General features: G+C 28.8%; 1 protein-coding gene and 1 non-coding gene across 4 annotated transcripts in view; one reads left to right on the top strand and one right to left on the bottom strand.

The window, feature by feature from the left end:
• The window catches only part of twin (CCR4-NOT transcription complex subunit 6-like twin), a 654,848-nt gene that overhangs the window by 612,040 nt on the left and 26,844 nt on the right, over positions 1-15,964 (bottom strand). For all 3 annotated transcript variants that reach the window (XM_075357822.1, XM_075357815.1, XM_075357830.1), the window contains one exon: positions 9,753-9,928. In XM_075357822.1, the coding sequence (XP_075213937.1) occupies positions 9,753-9,928 (176 nt within the window). The remainder of the gene's footprint in view (positions 1-9,752; positions 9,929-15,964) is intronic.
• Positions 2,858-2,937, top strand: TRNAL-UAG (transfer RNA leucine (anticodon UAG)). The gene has a single exon. It is a non-coding gene; the product is annotated as a tRNA-Leu (tRNA).

Raw genomic sequence — 15,964 nt, 5'->3', positions numbered from 1 at the left:
TCAAACAGGTCACCACGCCTGACCGCCTGGCCGCACCCGCAACATACTACTACTGTCATCTACATCAATTATTTCATTATAATTATAACTAAGTTACATTATCGATTCAGTATAGAATCGATCATAAATTGTAATCGCTTACGTCTAACTTTCAACGTTACAATTTGTTTTGCTGTATACGAATAAACTATATATAATTTTTCAATTAATTCTACTCTAACTCGAAAGCAGTTCAAACAAATCACATTAAATATAATTATAATAGCCGACATAAATTTAGTACTGTATTAAATCAATTCGGGAAAAATTAAAATCGATCTAAATCTTATAAAGCTATTAACAGTAAAGTACACATAATCGACAAATTGACGCTAAGAAGTTAATAAAAATTGTTTTACGATACGCTAATTTTACATACGCGCATATGTAAATGAACTGAATTCGTCGGGGTTAACCTCAATATTGAATTCTTATAAATTGCTGTAAACTAAAATTAACAATTCCGAGTTTATTACGTTTTTAGAAGTATTCGACATCGAACAACATTTCAATGAAACCTTAAAAAAATTACATCCGTCTTCATTAAAAAAAAGCTTTGTTACTTTGAAAATACCAAAGTTCGGGTTTTTGACGCGCCGATAGTATTTTCAAGAAAACAAATAATATTGTAGACCTGAGTAAAAACGACTGTTAAAGGAGTTTAAAATAATAATGATAAAAAAGAGAATTAGAAGGGAAGAAGATTGATGACAAGTACTAGAAGGAAGATGTAGAAACCCGACCAAGTACACAGGGGCGTTGTATAAGTTTACTTTTGAAAGCTTTGACATGAAATTTAAAGGAAAGTTTAATAGACAGAAATAAAAGTCATTTTATCAGCCGTTTAACGGAAAAGTTAATTTTATTATTATAAAGTTCATGCAGATGTAAACATCGATTAAAAAACAAATATGTTAAAAGATGAAAATACATAATATAATTACAAAAACGGAAAAAAATAGCACAGAATAAAATATAATGGCAAACGGTAAACGGCGCCTGTCTAACTCCAATCTGATAAAAAAACTGTAACTTATCAAGTGGATGCAAATAGAAAAAGCAGAATTATTGATTATAATATATACTTATTTCACGGTTTAATACATTATTTTGAATTAAAAATATAGATACAGAGAAGGCGAGAAGAAACCACTTCAATCCTTAATTTTTAAATTAGTAAAACTGGCCAGATGCTTGCTATTCTTGGAAATGGCTACAAACACCATTTCGTGAGCGACTGTATTTCGTATTCGACTGTATTAGAATCAAAATATGAATGAAATAAAATCAATGAATATGAGGTTTATAAAACAATTAACGCTTTTATGAATTGTCCAGAATAGTGTATCAAAATCTTAGTTTCTTACAAGTTTAAAAAAAAGCGAAAACAAAGCGAAACAAAAGTCTCTGGGCTCAACTAAAGTAAAATTAATAAAGGTGGAGATACAATAACTAAAATAATATTTTTAAATGTTTTCTGTGTGATGAAAACGTAAATTGTGAATCGTATTTTAAATGAATAGTTATTTGTATTAAATTTTTTTTTAATGAAAATTTGTTAAAAAAATATATAAATAAAAAATCACGTTCAACAGCAGGGTACGGTACATATGGGAATAAACAGCAGGTAGACTAATACGTAATTTGAAATGTGGATTTTATTGTGATTAATTTTTAACTATCTACTTGTTTCAATCAAAATATTTCATAATACTCTAACTTTGATAGATCTGACAACTGTTTTTTTTTTTCGAATTGCGAAATTATTTTCTTATTTTAATTTCGAATCATAAGAGTAAAAATTTGGAAAGCTTTCTTACAGCCGCTGACCTTACAAATGTAATTATGTTTTTTTTTTTAAATGCCATTTTATATATTATTTATTACAATTCACTTACTTACCTTATTAATTTCGTAAACAGTGGCAAGTGGTATTTAAAAAAAATTGTTGATCGCTCAATAGTAGACAAGATAACAGAGGATGAACCACAAGTATGCTTGATATTCAGCTCGGGCATGTTTAGCATGTCGTTTATCAATCCCGTAACTAGTGGTCACTTGTTTAAGCTCGAGCACGAATTACCCAGTTAATCGTAATACGTTGTAATGATCGATAAAAAGATGGAAAAATGATCAGAAATAATTAATTTTTTCTTTGCTTATTTTGTAAAATGAAAAATTAAACCTTAAATCAGAGAATAGGTACATGCTCTTAAAATTACCCTTACTTCGTTACTTAAAAAAAAAAAAACTAAATATACGCATGCAGGTAGCTGACCACATAGCAATGTTGAATAGGGTGAGCGGAGAGAGATAGCTGGTAAAAAGTTGGAGAACCACTTCTATAAGCTGTTTTAATCAGAGGTTTACCTTGTCTTTAAAGCAAATGCCACAAACAGACCCCTTTGTTTTCCGTAGCAGCACTAAATTTGGAAATGTGGCCTATATTAAATACTAAACTTAATCCATTAACCTGAAAAGTATTAAGAACACTATCTTGAACCGGGGTTTACACAGATATTTAACAACCTTATACGGATATTTTTATTTTATTATATAGCAATTCTCCATTAAAAAAAAAGTTTTATTACTAAATGTATTATGTTAAATTTTAATTATTTCCTAAGCGTAAATTAAAGAAAAAAATTATTATGACAACTGACAAGATTACTTCCGCGAGAATCATAAGACAGCGCCCTAAAAACCACTAGTAAGTAATGAAACTAAACGAACGATGACAAAGGAATTTTGCTGCCTGAACAAAATGATAAAATCACTTTATATGAAATACCACATAAATGGCGCGAAGTGAACCAGAGGTAGCGTGGCCGAGTGGTCTAAGGCGCTGGTTTTAGGCACCAGTCCGTAAGGGCGTGGGTTCGAATCCCACCGCTGCCACAATTTTTTTTACACTCTTAATTCTCAATAAATAAAATTAAGAAACTATTCGACATTTTATAATTTCAGCAAGTATAGAAAATAATTTATTTCTATTTAATTTAAGATAGAAAAAAATCAGCATCCTTACTACTTGAACACATGAATAAACATGAATAAAACAAGAAATACTAAAAACGAATTTTGATTTGTGAATAACGCTAATACAAATTTGAAGAAACATCGACATCAATTATAAAAAAAAAAAAAAAAATTAAATCCTCGTTATTTCTTTTTAATACGCGAAAATTAGTCGTTAAAAGTAAATTTATGGTTGCGCAGTCAGTCAACAGTTGGCGTTTTATATTTAAAGAAAAAACAACCGTACGTAACTAAAAAAAAAAAAAGGGAAAAAATTTATTTTTGTTATTAACGTAAACTGCTTATTTAACTTTTGCGTTAGAAAAAATGCTTATAACACACATATTAAAATTAACAATACAAAAAAAAAAACCACGTAAAACGTATACAGAGTATAAATGAGACCGACAATCCACTCTACCGGCAAAACTGAAAACTACTTTCATCCCCGGTGCACAATATTAAAAATAGAACACAATTTTTTCTCATTTTAAAACAATTATAATTTTTTTGCCAACAGAATTATTTTCTCAAAAAGACTTCAGAAATTACTCATTTTTTAAATTTTTTCTCATTTCCAAAGAGAAAGATCAAATCCTCGACCTCTATGTTCCCTCACTGCTATCCTTAATTCAGATGTAGTTATATTTTTCATTACTATTATTCAGGGTATAAATGTATCAAAACCAAATTAACACAAATTTGTGATGTTTTTCCCATGGGAGTTTATGGTGAAATTTACATAAAAGTATCCATTTTTAATCTTACATCAATGCTTTAATTTTTTTTACAGTTGTTTTCAGTGCCTCTATTATTAATCATAGTTATATTGTATGGTAACATAACAATCTATGTCTTTGCATAAAGTAAAAAAAAATATTGTTAATACAATTAAATTAGACTGAATTCAGTTTCTGACTATTTTTAGTATAAGTTAGACAGAGGTTTATTAGTAACTGTGTAGTTAGAGGCATGATTCTAACATTAAATTAATTTTTGAAACATCTTTATTAAATTCATACAGTACACAAAATACAATGCTGATAAACTGAAAAACCATTTGTAGTATTTTCAAACTCCATGCACAAAGGATATTCAACAGTATTGTTTACATCAACTTTGGATTCCTCATTATTCTGTTATTCATAGTTCACCCAAAATCACATCAACATCAATAGTCCTATTTGTTATAATGGCCACAAAGTAACAAAGAAAATAAAATTTCTATCAAAGACGGTAAATAAAATCGTTCATCTAACAAAGTTAGTGCAAAAATCTGTCTGTGGACATTTATTTATACATCTAATAATGAATTAAATGTAAAACGATTTCAGAGAATAAAAAGAAAGAAATTTATTACAAGCAATAAAAAATAGGAGATAATACATAATATCTGGCATTTTTCAAGAAATTGTTGATAACTTTACATTATGGCACTGTAAAGTGTAAAATAACTATTTTTATGTGGTTTCTTGTTGCTGTATTTTTTTTAATAACCTTTAAATATTTTTATATATTTATCTTAAGGATGGAGAAAATTAATGAATGAATCAGCTAAATAGCCTGAATAAAAAAAAACTACAGTCTTTTCTTAAATAAAATTTTTCAAGTAAGCTGGATATATTTACAAAACATAAATACATACTTTTTCATTTTAGAAATAAAGTACAAGAGGTGTTACTATTATTTTTAAAAGCACTGAATAGAGATGTTCATTCAGGGTTAAATTATATTATTATGTTCTTTATTTGAAGTACAAAATAAATATGTAGTGTTAAAAAATTTCTTAATTCTTAAACTTTAGCAATTTTAAATCATTTTTTATAAATTTAAAACAGAATCATTACTATAAAACCCCACAAAACAAGTTTATGGGTTTGGCAATCAAGAAATGACTTCTATTTTCTTTTGTTCTTTCAGCATTCATCAACAAAAATCCAAATAAACATCTTTCCCAACATATCTTTGTCCTACTTTTCAATTATCATCTTTTCATTGTATTATTATTATTATTACACCATATTCTTTGTTTTTTTTTTAGATCTCTTTTCACTTACCAGTTCCAACACATATTAAATTAAATTATACTATTATCTATTATCATTTAACACTAATATATCTCAGTTTTTTCTTCATAATTTTATCCCCGTAATTTCTCCACATTCCACTATACCTTTTCATTCTTACTGTGATTTAATTTTGTCTTATCAATCATAATACTGAAAAAATCTTTTGCATAAGCCCTTATACTTTTTTTGATATCTTGACATTTTATACTTAGTAAAAACCATTAGTGTCCTCCTTCCTAACTTCTGCCTTAATTTTTCATCACCTGTATGAAAAATCATCACCTTAATTTTTGATCCCAGTACTCAAATATTTGAATTTACTGTTTCCAACTCCTTGCTCCAGAAATTTATCATTCTCCTGCCATCTTTTTTTAGTTGTGGCACTTGCTGTACTTCTCTCAATACTTATTTTTATCCTCTCATGCTCCACCATTCTTTTATTTCAAACAAGCAATCCTTCTGCACCCTTTCCTCATATTTCAAGACAGATTTTTTTTTACATTAATAATTATTATTACTATTTTATAATAGGTATAATATTTATTTGCACGATATTTCAGTTTTGTTTCCTTTACTTTTCTAAAAAGGTAATAAAAAACCTCAACAACTTGTATAAAGCTGAACTCGTAGTATAATTAATACATTTCATATATTATTATTAATAATTTTTTAAAAACTATTTCTTATAGAATAATAAATTTTTAAATAACACGGAAAGTGCCCATGACCAAACTCATCTGTTACATTGTTAATCTGCTATCAGATAAAATACCAACAACTGAAGGCTAGTCAGTGATTATATTACAATTATTATTAATAACACTCTACATTATTTGTATTTATTTTATATCATATTCTGGTCCTACAGTTCATTTACTACTTTTTTTCAACTCTAATACAATTCTATTTTGTTTGGTAAATCAATTACTAATATCCATTTTTAAATGAATACAAACATACTATAATAAATAAGCAAAGTATAACATGATCTATAAATGCATTGTAATTCTGAATATCATATGTTAATGTAAACAGAAGTTCCATGACACGTGCAATTAACTTCAATCAATTAGTGTTAATTTTTGACTGTAAAGATATTGAAACGAAAGCCATCACAATTCAACTAACTGATAAGGAAACACAACATTTTCAAGTCTGAGAAGAAACAATTCTCTTAAAAAAAAAACTCAGCTATAACAAATATTTTAAAAGAATTATATGAATTAAATAAATGAAGAACTGTTGATATGAATTGTAAATGTTGACAGTTCACAGAAGCACAATCACTATATACACCAATAAAATGTCTGTCACAAATTGTGAAATGAAAACATTATTTATAATCATAAAATTCATTGCTATCTTTCTCGATTTCAAAATATTCAATTTTTTGTTTAATTTTAATTTTTTAATAATAATGCACCACTCAAGAGAGTAAAAGTCAGGTAGTTTTCTTGTATGACACTATGTAAAAGAATAATACACAAATAAATATGTAAAACATCTTTCCCTTTAAACTCTTTAAAAAAATCTATAAAAAGAATATTAATTTACAAATTTCTAATAAAAAAAATCAATTTAAGAAATTAATATAGGAAAATGTTAACAGATCCAGACTCATTATAGTAAAAAAAAAAAAAAAAAAAAAAAAATACAACTGTAAGCAATATAACAACTATTAGCAATAGTGCCTTAAAATAACACATAGGCAATGAATGTGCTGCTATCAATCCCTGTAGAAATAGTGTCATGCTGTTATTTAAAACTATAACATTTTTAAATTACAAAAACCAAACTAAATTGAATAAATAATATGTTTTTAAAACTCACTTTATAATGTTTCAGCCTCTCTTGTTCAGCCTTCAGTAACTGATGCCACCTGAGCATAACTGATTATTCTTTTTTTAGTTTTTTTAAATAACGCAGATATGCATTTAGAATTTAGTTAATTAAAAGTTGATCCGAATTTGAATTTTATTGTTCATTTTAGCGTACGGTTGTGTGTCAACATCTTTCAAACGTAGAATATAAGGTTGTAGTCAATGACAGTTGGTCTATAATTGAGTGGATTAGCTAATAATTTGGCAATCATTTTAGATATCAAAATAAAAAATCTATCACAATTCTACACAACTTTAACATTCCGCACATAACAAAAACACATTTGAGCATGATGGAATACATTAATGAACAAAAATTTTACACTAAATGAATAGACATAATTCAAACCCAATACTTTTCAGTCGCATCAAAAATAAGTATCTGCTTAAATAAAAAATTAAAACCTGCCAGCAGTAACATCAATTGATGTTAGGGTGTGTAAACAGAATAGTGAAAATGATCACTAGCGAAACTCAAAACATCCTGACATAAGTTTTCAAATTCCATTTATCATTTGAAATTTTGTAATTCTAAATAATTTTTATCACCAATTGTTGTAAACAAACACAGAAAAAAAAAATCATAATCAAAAACTTAATAATGCCTAGTCAAAATATTATTGATATTTTTTTTAAACTCCTAATTTGCAGACTGTTTTTGGACGATACAGAAATTTATGCTTATAAGAAATATGCATATAATATAATGTAATGTAAATAAAATAAAATTAAAATAACACTAACCAATTTTTACAAATAAACTCTCCTTTCCAAAAGTTGACAATGATAAACAATGATCAGAAAAAATCTAATGTTGTCAATAAATTAGCCAATTTTGTAGTAAATCATGGTTCTTTTTGTTAAACTATACTGGTGCTGTAACAAACAGAAATAATCTGGGAAAAATTGTAGTGTTGAACTGACTTCTCAATATTCTTCACAATACACGGTTTAAGTTAAAACAATTAAAAATGGTAACACTTTATTACATCTCTTACGGCTATCAAAATAATAATGATATAAAAGACCCTCCACCATTTTTTTTCTACCTTTATACCTCTACTTGCAACATTCTCTTTATCTAACCATCTTTCCTTTGGTCTTTCTCTTGTGATCATGTGATCTCTTTCCATTTATTGCCTGATTCAACATTTTCAATGCTCTATTTTATTTCTCATTCTCTTAACATTTCTGTTTAGTCTTGCTCTCCCTATTCTCCTCAAACAATCCCACTTTATCGTGCTTGGTGTACTTCCAAGAAATTTCATCTCCCTCACAGTTTAGTTTACTATCCTACTGTCCTCTTGCCAATCAATCAGAACCACATCTGACTGAATTACCAAAAAATAATCTTGTCTAAGACTTCTTTTGTTTTTTTGGAACTTCTTGTTTACACACTAGTCCTCTGACGGTCTGATAGAAATTTCTTTCATTCTATAACACTACCTACCTCTTCACCAATTTTCCTGTTCTCTGTTGGCTAACTATCCAAATAGTATTTAAAACCTTTGATAGCTTCAAGAAGAAATTCTTGAAGTAGTACATAATAATAATAATAATTCATTTAACCCTAAAACTGTTGATCTCGGTGATGTGAATCTCAACTCATAAATGAATCTGTTGTTATGTCGACACTTATTCACGTTTATGTTATGAATTATGTCAACAGAAATGTTATACATAATTTTAAAGATAAGATCTTGCCTTTCTCTTTACATATTTTTCACAATAATAACACTATTTGTTAATTGCAGTCATTAACTAGAAGGATGATGACAATGTAGCAGCTCTGTTTACTTATGCAAATTTACTGTTTCATTTGTTTACATGCGTATTCATATTAACCTAATGTGTTTTTAAAACTGAAACATAATATTTGTATAAGATTTTATTTATGGGCTGTAAATAACATGTTATTTATAAATAATAAAAAGCCGTGCTATCTTGTTTTAAATACAGGTTATGAACACTGATTTATGTTATTACAAATAATTTTCTAATATTAATTAAGAATAAAAAACCAAAAATATGTTTTTAAGATGAATTCCTCTGTAAAATCTATGCTATAAATGTTACTATGATAATCTTAGCTTACAAACACTTTCATTAAATAAACCCATTTTTATAAATATTTGTGTTTTATTAATAAAATAAATAATAAATAATTTTTCTCTAACTGTAATTCTAAAAAGGCTAGTTAACGTATAATGACACAGTATTAAGCAGAAAGCTATTACTAATTGTAATTAAATAAAAATATACGTACAGCATGTAGATTGATTACTTTTTAAATAACTTGTTCAGGGAACCTGGCTCAATCAAGCAATTTTACCATTATACTTTATTTCCCTCAAAGGATAGCAATCATTGCAAAATTTAAATTATATAAAAGCAGGCATTTTTTCTGTTTTCTCTTCAAGTAATTTCTTTACTGAGATACTGCCACACCGTATGTAAATTAATAAGTTTCGTAAATTATATGTTAAAACTTAAGATGATACATAAATTTAAAACAAAAAAAAATTATAATAAAAAAAATCTATAAGTAATAAGGCCAGTGAAAGACTTCAAAAGTATTTGAAGGAAAGGAAGGAGAAGTATGCTATGAAAAGTGTTAAACATGGTCTACGGTTTGTCAAAATGAAAAAAAAATTGAATTAAATTAAATTTACAAAAAATAAATTATTTTTTTAAGAGTACACTTTAAAATAATACTGGATAATACGAAATATAAATGGTAACTTACCTTGTAAGCTGTCCAGCAGATATGTAAGTAACTTCTGGGTCCCATTAGGTTCGCCATACAATTTTAGGCACTCTTTACTGAGAGGGTTTCCCGCTAACCCCAGTATTTGTAGTTGGAATAATTTACCCAGCTCATATGGCAGGGCTCGTAACATGTTATTATTTAAGAGTAATTCCCTGAAAACAAAAAAGCTTTCATAACTATAATATAAAATAACATTCAACATAACTATTAAAATGGCAAAACCCCATTCATTATTATATTTTTTTTCTTTTTGGAAAAAAAAATATATATATATATATTTGAAACAAGATTTTACATCAACTTAGGATGTTAGGAATTCTTTTTTCCCAAAAATATCTCTGCATCTAATAAAATCTACATCCTAATAAATGCCAATGTCCGACCAATAATAGAAACAAATCTCCAAAAGACCATAAAGAAACAGAAAATTTCTGGAAACTATTCGACCAAACCATAAATAACAACCCCAAAAATTACATTAAACAACTAATTGGAGACTTCAGTGCTCAACTAGGCAGAGAAAGAAGATACCGCAACATCTTCGGAAAATAGCCCGCCCAAAACAGATCATATGAAAACTGACAGAGAGACTTATCCATCTCTGCAGAAACCACAACTTAATCTCAAAATCCACATATTTAAAGAGGAAATCTTTAAAACTCAAAATCTGGAAAAACCCTGACTACAATAAAGGAGAATGGCAACTAGTTCATGTCTTTGTGAACAAACACACTATAAAGGGATCCACAATAAAAGTCCTTAGAGGAGTAGACACAGGCTCAGATCATTATTTAGTCAAAATTAAAATTAAATTCAATCGCCAAAGGAAGCAACAAAAACAAGCCCCCTAAACAAAGCAAAAAAGAAGGGGGAAAAGAAACGTCAAGCATGGCTATTACACCAGTCCCAAAAATCAGAAACACCCTTCCAAAATCTAATAAAACAAAGAAAGAAACCACCTGAACTCTAAAGAAAATAAAAGGACAACACCATAAAGACATACTGAAATCAATAGAAGAAGAATTTAACAAAGCACAGTTGATACTATCACAAAACCTTAATAAAACAACTCTAAAAATATGAACTCCCAACCCTATTAATGAAGGATAAAAATCATAATCTGGCTCTTAACAACAAAGACAACGCAGAATATTCCAACATAACTAAATATTTCAACAAACTCCAAAATTGCAAAGAATCGACAGAACTCGTAAACTTTGACATCAGGACCCCCAATAACAACACCACCAGAAAACATCAACCTTCACACAATAAAAGAAGTCTACCAAGCACTGGTTGACATGAATTATAAAGCAGTGGGAGAAGATCAGACCTTTGTAGATATCTGGCAACATCCAGGAAGACCAGAAAAATTCGCCATTCATCAACAGCTTGTAAATATCTAGATCAAAGAATTACCAAAACACTGGATGGCAGCCCTCATCCATCTGCAACACAAAAAAGCAAACAAAACAGACCCTAACAACTACAGGGGAATCTCACTCCTAGACACAATATACAGAATTCTTTCAAGAATCATCCTCAACAGAATTGGTTTATAATTCAAGAAAGAACTAGAATATCAGGAAGGTTTCAGACTCTGGAGGAGCTGTCCAAACCAAACCATGAGTGTCAAGCTAATAACAGATTGCAACAGAAAAAGAAGCAGAACTACACCAAGGTGATGAACTCTCACCCACCTAGAGTAAAAAATGTCTATCCATAAAAGCAAAAACAAAGAAGATAGTATCCAAAGTATTATAACAAGAACAAACAAACTAGCTAAAGCACAAATTAACCTGGTACACGTAGAGTAAAAAAAGTCTGTCCATAAATGCAAAATAAGGCACTACAACATAGTTATAAAACTGGAAGCCACATTTGCAGCAGAAACACTCTTCCACCTGAATGAACAATCAAAGACAGATAGACTCCAGAAAATCAAAAGAAGAATTGGAAGAACCTGCATCAACAAAAAGTACCAGAAAGATGGACAGTGGTGGATTGTGCCCAACAAAGTCATGTACAGTAGAATTAGAACTTATCAGTGACACCATGCGTAAGAAGAGAGTAAGTAGGATTCTTAAAACATATCATGAGGATGCAAGATTCAAGACTCCAGAAACAACTGGTGAAGTACAATCTTGACTCGAAAAATACCAAGACAGGATGCAGATAGGTAAGAGAAATAAGAGGGTCAGAAGAAAATTGGCCTTACACCAGACCCCACATACAAGAAAAAATTAAACAAAAAAGTCAAGGACAAAAACAATGGCTCCATACACACAAGAAACTAAAAACATGAACATTTTCAATACAAGAAAGGACATGAAGATCGGAACATATGAAAAGGTACTGGGAGGACTGCAAGGCTTGAACAGTTCCTTTGAAGAGACTTGGATAATGGACTGACATGCATTCATAAAAGATGAAAAAAAGAGAATCTTCAAAACTTATTAAATTTTGTTTTATTTTTGTTTTTCTGAAATCTAAAAAATAGAATACTTATTTGTTGTAAGATATTTAATGGTTTTAAAGATAAAATATAATGTAACCCTTATTCTATTTCTTTTCAAACTGTTTTTATTAAGAAATTTTTTTAGATCTTTCTATAGAAGTATGATTTTTTATTTCTTCTGATTTGCAATAATTGAAAATTAATTCAAATTATTTGACAAAAGTATAACAGAACACCTGGAAAAACTTGCTTTTTTAAAAAATAAAAAATTGATATGGGTTTATTCATCTATTGATTAAAGAAACAAATTAGAATATTTTTTAACTGATTTCCAATAAAAAAGAAGAGGTTTTTAGTTGAAGAATTTTTTTCTTTCTTTTTTAAGTATGTAGCCAGTGACTTTTTTATCAAATAGACGACTTTTGATAATTCATTTTTACTTTGTAGAGGAAATTCCTCTGGTGTTACGTTTTAAGTTTTTTTTTACCCATCACAGTTCCTTTGTAATGAAATGATGAATAACTTGATTTTATTAAATGGAAAACTTGAGTACAAATAAAAATGTACAATATTTTTCTATTTAAATGAAATTTATTTTAAAAAACTTTATTAAAAAGAAAAGATTCTAATTTTTCAATTCTAGAAGTTTTTTTTCTGAAATTTATGTCAAATCAAGGGTTAATAAATTATTGGTAGTTGTTTTTATTCAGTGGAAGCTTCCAAAAATCTGGAATTTAATGAAGAATTAAAAAATAATTATCCATATATATTTACTTTTTAGAAAACTTTTTTGTAGTGTGCTTGCTTTATTTTTTAACTTAATTTATTCAACGTGAAATAAAGAAAAGAGTTCACTTGTTTAAAAAGAGTCATTAAAAAATAAATAATCATCTGTCAAATATCACGGAGGTGACAATAAAATTACAAAAATATAATTTGTCACTCACCCTTCAATTCAAGTTATTAATACCATTTTTTTCTCTTGTATTTTAAAGTTAGCTTCAAAACCTAAGTAATATAAAACACTAATCAACCAACATATATTTCAATTAAGATGATTCCAGTATAAAACACTGAAAATTCAAGAGGCAAGGTTGTGAGCGAGTCTTATTGATTTGACATAGAATAACCCTATTATTATTATATCGGAAAAATATAAGAGGTAACAACTAAAAAATTTATAAGTATGCTTGGTTTTATTATGACTTGCAATTAAAAAATAACTGTCTTTCAAACCTAAATCATAATTTCTTCAGCCTACCGATTTCTTGAAAAAAATTATTTAAAAAAAAATGTCAAGAATGTAAAATGTTTTTCTTTCAATTAAATTTCTTCTTAAATTATCTATTCATTTTTAATGTTAATTGAAAATTACAGCGCCTAAAAGTACGCTTTAAATCCAGTTACATTTAAGGGTATCAAACTGCTTTCTTTTTAAGATTTTGCTTCATCTTGCTGGTCTCAGCTCAGTCAAGTTTGAGTCATGCATTGTTAACTGAAATCCAGATAACAAGATATTACTGGTTACATTAGCATTCAAATATAATTGAAAAAAAAAGAATTAAATTAGAATTTTGTGTTTTTCAAAATTTCATACTGTAGTAAAAACAAATGACTACAATTATTTTCTTACATTATTTCAGTCACGTATCAGGATTTTTTGGACTGGTGTTTTTCAAGTGATTATAGTACTAAAGTACAGATTTTTCACATTGTTTATTTATTGATTTCAATCTTCTACAATATTTTTATTTTATTATCGACATTACAATCTGTAACTTTAGTTTTATAAATCATATTTCATCTTCTACTCTAGTCAGGACAAACAGATTTTTTAAAACTTTCACTATAATATCTGTCATCATTAAACCATGCTGACAACCATAAAAAAAATTAATTTTATTACACCTTTGAGTTTAACTAATAGTTCTTTCTTACTCTTTAACCACATGCCCCATTTATTCTCATGATCGTGAAAGTTGAAACTCCCATATTCAACCGACAAGAATAATTTGCAAATTTATTTTTCATCTTGACTGAATTTATGAAATGGATCTTAAATTTACCAATGACAAGTTAAGGTTTCTTTCTAAGTAGTTCTTCATTGTTTCTTATTCAAATCATTTAAATCCAGAATAGAAAATAGTTTTCATTTAGCCAACAGTGATCTTAAATGGAATGAAGTCAAAAGGAATTTTTTTTCATGGTCATCCTTTTAAAGAATACAAATATGTAGATTTGCATAAAAGAATAAAGAAATACAGAAGGTGGATTTAATCCACTTTGAGAACTATGGTAATAATAAAAACCCATCCTTTCCCTTTTTTTTTGAGGGGAGAGCAGACTACAGAATTTACTTATGAAAACAAAACATTATGCACAAAAACAAGACCAATAATTAAAAAATTTTTAAACAAAACAAAAAAATAAACGAATAGGCTAAGAGAATATTTGATCAAAAAAATGAAGTGAGGTGAATAAGTAATTGAGAATTAAAAAATAAGTTGTATTAAAAAAGCGACTCAATATAGTATTATAGTTCTTCAGAAAATTTATGATCAGAATATAATACAAATCAGTTCACGTATAGCTTTTTTTTTTATACACATGTTTTTCTGTTGTGACAATGGCAATCAATCACAATTTTGAAGAGCAGCAGTGAGTTGTGATGAAATTCCTTGTAAAAAGAAGTTCGTTCACGTGAGTGGCAAGGTTCAAAGGGGAGAACCTTAAACAAAGGACAATGAATGGGTTCTGGAGTGCCTCCTCCACTGTTCCAAATAATGTTTCTATACAGAAAGTAGAACAAGTCATCAACTCAAACTATCGCCTCATGATCAGACATATCGCTGAGATTATCAGAATCATCCAAGAAACTGGGCACCTCAACTTCAAACAAGAGTTAGGGAGCAAGAGTTTCATAGCTGTACCTGAAGATCATTTCAAAAAACTTATAACGCGAATAAAAAAAAAAATCTTTTGCATATTTAAAGATTGGTTAGAGAATGCAGACATCTTTCAAAATGTGATTAAAGTGGATGAAACTTGGATTTATGAATATTGTCCTGAGATAAAGAAGCACAGCATACAATGGAAAAAGCAGATGAGCCACAGACGAAAAAAGCCATGATGTCGAAATCAAAAGTCAAGGCAATGCTGATGGTTTTTTTTTTTTTTACTTAAGGAGAATAGTTCTCTAAGAATGGGATACCCAGGGTCAGAGAGTTAATTATCCTTACAATTTGCAAGTAATGAAACATCAACATGAAAGGGTTTGTAGAAACAGAACTGATTTGTGGCTAGACCAATCGTAGGTGCTTCACCATAGCCATCTCACACAGCCATCATTGTCAAGCAGTTAGTAGTCAAAGTAGCCACCACGGTCCTTGAACACCAAGGTTTTGCTCCTGGCAAGTCAGGTGAAATGATTCTTCTACTGGTCAATACACACGTGGTATATTTCCAGATGTTAGGGAGCTGCGAGCAATTAGGTGGGTCTCTCCCAATTGATACACAACTAAATTCCTTTCAAGATATGGTGCATTTAGGAATAGTTTGGCCGATTTGGGCCTGTGCCTGAACTGTAGGGTCGATGACACTGTGGACCATGTCCTTTATGTTTGTCCCCGGTACAAGGCTGAACATACCAGAGTTGTTAAGGAGAGTGGATTCCTTTCTTGATCTGGGAGTCAACTGGAAGACTCGCAGAGAATGGACTATTGTGGCTGCC

The sequence above is a fragment of the Lycorma delicatula genome, chromosome 1 (genome assembly GCF_047948215.1).
Source record: "Lycorma delicatula isolate Av1 chromosome 1, ASM4794821v1, whole genome shotgun sequence".
Classification (NCBI taxonomy): domain Eukaryota; kingdom Metazoa; phylum Arthropoda; class Insecta; order Hemiptera; family Fulgoridae; genus Lycorma; species Lycorma delicatula.
This window is presented reverse-complemented; position numbering and strand designations above follow the sequence as displayed.